This window comes from Pelmatolapia mariae, linkage group LG15, assembly GCF_036321145.2.
Source record: "Pelmatolapia mariae isolate MD_Pm_ZW linkage group LG15, Pm_UMD_F_2, whole genome shotgun sequence".
Taxonomy (NCBI): Eukaryota; Metazoa; Chordata; class Actinopteri; order Cichliformes; family Cichlidae; genus Pelmatolapia; species Pelmatolapia mariae.
In genome coordinates this window covers 11,489,546-11,494,987 of record NC_086240.1, presented here as the reverse complement: position 1 = coordinate 11,494,987, position 5,442 = coordinate 11,489,546, and the positions used below count along the sequence as shown (strand labels likewise).

The following is a 5,442-nucleotide window of genomic DNA, read 5'->3' as shown; positions in this document are numbered from 1 at the left end:
ATAATAATAATAATAATAATAATAATAATAATAATAGTAAAGAAAGAAAGAAAGAAAGGCAATTTCTAAAAGAAAAAAATATATATTTTTATTGCTGTTTTAAAAAGTATTTAAACTCGTATCCGGCTATCTAATAGCCGAAGTTATTTCTTTTTTTATCGCTGCTCTTTGGCTCCTCAAAGGAGAACAGTTCACTAAAATGGCCGTGAACTTGGATGCCAGTGGATCTAAAAATAAACTCCACAGTCTTTGCGCATTCACGCTCAAGTTGCTTTGAAGAAAACGACTGTTAGAGCTGTGCTGAGAGGTGAGTATTGTTCGACCTTTGAACTTCTTTTTGTCCCAGGCCGCTCAAGCCGACCACCAATAGTGATGTGCCGGTAAATAGGGCCCAAGGCGGGGGGGTTGCCCCTGCCGGGAAGTACCCGGGAGCGCAGAGCAAACAGGGGGGAGTCTCTCACTCTATCCAGCACTTATCCCTTTCACTTGGGTGGGTTCGTGAGGTCACATGAAACCTAAATATAGCCCAATCCGGCCCGCAAGTTCTTGTTATGGGAGCAGAATTAGGTTATGCGGGAACATCAATTAAAGCCCGGGCTTTAATTGGTGCCGATAAACTGCATTACCGTCTGTGAGAAAGTAAGTCACGTTGCTCCTGTCTAGAAATTATGTCAGTCACTGGACTTCTTGAATTCTCCGATTCCCTCATGAGTGTGTTTTGCACATCTGCGGCTGCACCTAATTGCCACCCTTATATGGAAAGGTGGGTCAAATCCTTCGCATCCTCAAACTAACGCCTGTGCGGGCATTCTTGGCGCAGCTGATGACGCTGATATCAGGTACAGCACAGGGTCAGTCTCTGAGAGCTTGTTTTACTTTCTTTTTGCGGCAGTGAGTGAGTGGGCCACACACAGCCCGGCAGCGTCCGTCTGCGCGCTATCCTTGTGCCACAGCACGCCCCCCCCCTCCTCCCGGAAATACCATATATGGCTCGACCGGTCCATTCGGCGATTGGCTGCTTGGCTTCAGCGACAGTTCTGTTGCTGGAGCTCTATTCATATGTAGAGACAGGTGAAAGGCAATGTGACACGTGAATGACACTTAATTATGACGGCTTATAAATAATCAGGCAGTGTGCTGGAAGCTTTGTGAAATAATTAAATTAATGCCGAATTTTATTTTGTGTCTATAAATAGAAGTTGGAACATTAGTGCATAATCATTGTTCTAATGTGGACAGTTTGGAGGAGCAAGAATCGGGGAAGCACCACACTGGCTATTTTAAAACCATTTATTAATGAAGCCTATTACACTGCCTCCACTTTCCTTCTAATGCATTGAGAGCTCGTGTTACCGTAAATGCCCAGAAGCATTAAACAAAGGCTAAATGTCGAGAACATCTGAGGGCATGACGGGAACATATAGCCTGTGATGCAGATGCTGCATACATGAAGTGACGTAGTTCATTCATGGCGGTGGGCACCTTTTGGAGGGAGGGGTGCCACTTTCTATGTGCTCACTTTTTTAAAAAAAACATTTGAGTTCTGATAATAAGCTGAAATTAAACAGTGGGCTAGTGTTGATTTTTACGCACTTCAATGATTTGATTGTTGAACTGTAAAAAACCCCATCTGCTAACCCCTTTCTCCAGTCACTTCTCCCTCGGTGAAATGGTTTGGTCTCACCACACAGATTTCATTCATAAAATTCCAGCTCACTATAAAAGGCGGGCCTCTCCACTATGTGCACAGTTATGAACCTGGCAAATGGAATATAGGCGTCCGGGACATCCGTTTTCTGTCTAGCACAGACTGACTGTTCAGTCTCTTATGCGGTGATTTAATTTTATTTTGAATTTTTATTTTTTAATGAAACCATGCATCCAGACTCCAGCACTGAGTTCGACTTATCGTCCAGCTGTAGCACAGCATCGCCTGGCGGGGACACCCCTGGGTGCAGTCAGCATCCTCCTGACTCGCTTTCATCATCAGTGGACAGCACCAAGGTAGAGCCGGATCTCATCATTACACACACACACAAAAACCTGATCACAAAGCGCAATCTTGTGTTTGACGCATGCGGGTGATAGAAACTGCATTCCTCAAATTCTTCACATTTTTATGAAGTCATTTTCATGCACTGCATTCCCCCTAGCAGGATTACTATCCCGTGTTGGAAAAATGACTAGAAAAACATGCGTATATCTGTAGAAAATCCCTAAAAATACCCCAACAAACAAACAAACAAGCAAAAACAGCGCAATGATATTATTATTTAAATAAAACTGTTTGTATTGCTGTCTGCTTCACAGTCTTCGTTGCAACCTTTTTTTTTATCTATCATAAAAACTGATGAGGATGTGACACGATATGAAACGAGGCTGGTTCTGAGGTGTTTACAGAGAGCAGATTTTTTTTGTCTTCTTTGACATTCCTTGGACAAATGATTGATGTAACATTTAAACATTGCTAAAGGTCAGCCAATAACGTGGTCGCCCATTCGTCAGATACGCTAAATTAGTATTTTACTGCATGCATATGCATGTCTGTCTGGTGTGGGTTTTTCCAGGATACTGAGACCAGTGCAGCAGCCTCCTTTGTTCCGACTGTGACTGCAATCTCAACATCGCCAGAACTAAAGTGGATTGTGCAGCCTACAGTCATCACATCTGCCTCTCCGTCGCCCTGCCGTGCAAAGCCCAAAACTCATGCAGCGACCCAGTCGTCTTCCCGGCCAGGTGCAAACAAGGCGAGAGCCAGCAACAGGAAAGGGCCAAAAGAGCAGGTAAAGAGAAGAGAGGGGTGGGCGGTGATGCTGATGTGTCAATCAACCAGTCAATCAATCAGTCAGTACAGCGAGCAATCGAGCACTCTGTCTTGATCCCCACATCATCCCCAACGACTTCCTTTCCACTCATTAAGCTTAATGTGAAAACTGAGATATCGCGATATTTTAGCGGGACACCAAACGGGGACGCAATTAACTGCTTTTTTTCTTTCCCTGTCGTGGGGAAATAAAGTCTTAGCGGATTGATCTGAATAGTTTGCTGCGGGGAGTCAGTCATAAGCCGATTTGATCATGTTTAATTGGTGCAGAGCGGTTACTTTGGCGGGGGTAACGACCTCAGCCTTGTTTATGTGCGGGATAGGAAATTGCATGCAATGCGCGTTCACGTGACTGGCTAGACCGTGCCAGTGGTGCAGCATTTTAACGCCTGAACTGAGAGTCTTCACCGACCACATCAGCATTCACTGCATAGGAGATTTTTTCTCTCTCTCACTTTGGCACAAGAAACGGTGTTTAAGAGCCAACTGCCGACATGGCAAGACTTAGTGGGATGAGCGTTTAAATTAATGGGCTATTTCTGATTGATTTTAGCCTTCCAAAGAGGAGGAGGAAAGGAGGAGGATCAGGAGGGAGAGGAACAAAATTGCGGCAGCCAAGTGTCGTAACAGGCGGAGGGAGCTGATAGAGACCCTTCAAGCTGTAAGTAATGCTTTGTTAAACCATTATAGAGGATTCATTCTCACAGTATATGTATACTTCCAAAGATGAATAATGTCTCAGTTCACAACAGCGAAGCAGAGCGGTAGAGCCACATAGTTTTTTTTTGTTTTGTTTAGGGTTTTTTTGTGCTTTGCTCATGCTCTTTTCTTTTCTTTTCTCTTTCTCCCTCTTTCCCTCAGGAAACGGATACTTTAGAAGAAGAAAAGTCCACCCTGGAGACAGAGATTGCCAACCTGCTGAAGGAGAAAGAGAGACTAGAGCATGTCTTAGCTTCCCACCAACCGTCCTGCAAACTCTCCTCAGATGATGACGGCGATGGTGATGATGATGAGGGGGATGATAAGGAAGATGATGTTGACACAATGCTGCAGGATCCACCGGACTCCCCGCAGCTGCTTTCCATTTTAGAGAATGGAAAAACCCCAGAGAGCAGCACAGCTGGAGAAGCCCATATTGGTCAAGACATGAGCAGTGTCCCTTGCATCCCTGCTGCAGCCATCTTGGGAAACTCCAACATCCTCCTGTGTTCCAGCGCAGAAGAGGAGGCTCTGGAGGAACTGAAAGGAGATGACTTGGATGACTTGGTGCCCAGCATACAGATGGAAGTGACGCCCGAGACGGCCGCATCTGTCCCTGACATACTACAGAGTACTGACCTGAGTGGGCCCTTCTGCCTCTCAGACTGGGAAACCCTATACAAGTCCGTGGCAAGCGACCTTGAGTCTCTGAGCACCCCAGTCATGTCTTCCAGTCCCACTTGTAGCAATTACCGCACAGTGTTTTCCTTCAATCACTCCGAGATTGATTCCCTGGCTGACGGCTCCGAGTGCCTCAAAGGCAGCCTCGGTGCATCCGAGTTAATGAAAGATAGTCTTAACTCGCCCACACTCCTGGCCTTGTGAATGCAAAGAAGTTATGCAACATTACTGTATTCTAACCAGCCAGCAAGCTCCAGTCGCTCTCAAATAACCTTTTGTAGTGTGAGTTTCGATGTCGTGCATATACCTGAAAATCAGAGATTGTGTAGATGCAGTGTTTTTCTGTGACTGTAAACACGGTTGAGTTCTTCCATGCTGTTGCTGCAGTTGTCTGAGATGAGACCTTGTGCTAGTAAAATGCATGCAAATACAAGTCATCTGTAATCCAAGAAGAGATGGTATTGTGTTGTTAAAAAAAAAAAAGCTCTGCGTGTGGTCTGAAACAAGATCCTGCTGAGTAGCTTAATATATGTGTAACACTGTTTTTGACAAAGCTGTGTTGTAACAAGTGAATTATAGAAGGATACTAATATGTAAGTGTAACATCTTGCTGTAAGGTGCCCCGCCCCCCCCACCCCGCCTCCAGACCTCAACTGACATTTCCTTCTACATTTGTTTTCCATGAAAAACAAGATCATGCCATGTATTTTATTGAGATGTATTTTATGACATAGTTTATTTTTTTACTTATGAAAATATAGAGATGCAAAAAAATCAACAACAAACAAACAAAATCAGAAACAAAAGAAAACTAGAAACTAGATATTGATAAAATATGCTGGAAATAAAATACCACAACTGCAATTAATGCTTTGCTGCTGTTGTTATTGATTCAGGAGCATTCATATGAATAGATAGCCGGCACCACAGCCTTGCTTAGTTGGTGACTTTACATGAAGTTCCTCAGCAGATGAAGAAACCATGAGATGCCTTAGAAATGTGGTGGGAGGGAGATGAAGAAAAGCTGAACACCTTCAGTGCAAACTTCATCTGTAATAAAACTGCTTTAAACCCAGTTTAATTATGAATCTGACCTACCAAACACTCACTAAAACGTCAGAAGAAGAAAAAGTCTAAATTTAAGGGTGGTATTAATGATGTTCTCGTCTCAGTATCAATCCATAAAGACGGCATTGCGCCTATTTCTGGCTTCGGGATTACATAAAGGAGACGCGTCG

The 5,442-nt window shown here is 44.0% G+C and overlaps 1 protein-coding gene across 1 annotated transcript; it reads left to right on the top strand.

Annotated features, from left to right (window-relative positions):
• The first annotated feature begins 1,771 nt into the window (after nucleotides 1-1,771).
• Nucleotides 1,772-5,040, top strand: si:ch211-153j24.3 (protein c-Fos). Its single transcript, XM_063495733.1, has 4 exons — nucleotides 1,772-2,004; nucleotides 2,568-2,783; nucleotides 3,378-3,485; nucleotides 3,686-5,040. Exons 1-4 carry the CDS (start codon nucleotides 1,876-1,878, stop codon nucleotides 4,406-4,408), a joined length of 1,176 nt encoding a protein of 391 aa, XP_063351803.1. The 5' UTR covers nucleotides 1,772-1,875; the 3' UTR covers nucleotides 4,409-5,040.
• The last annotated feature ends 402 nt before the right edge of the window (nucleotides 5,041-5,442 follow it).

Coding starts and splice junctions, on each gene's coding strand:
- si:ch211-153j24.3 (XM_063495733.1), top strand. CDS start 1,876: ATGCATCCAGACTCCAGCACTGAGTTCGACTTATCGTCCAGCTGTAGC. Junction 2,005..2,567: donor CATCAGTGGACAGCACCAAG/GTAGAGCCGGAT, acceptor GGGTTTTTCCAG/GATACTGAGACCAGTGCAGC. Junction 2,784..3,377: donor GGAAAGGGCCAAAAGAGCAG/GTAAAGAGAAGA, acceptor GATTGATTTTAG/CCTTCCAAAGAGGAGGAGGA.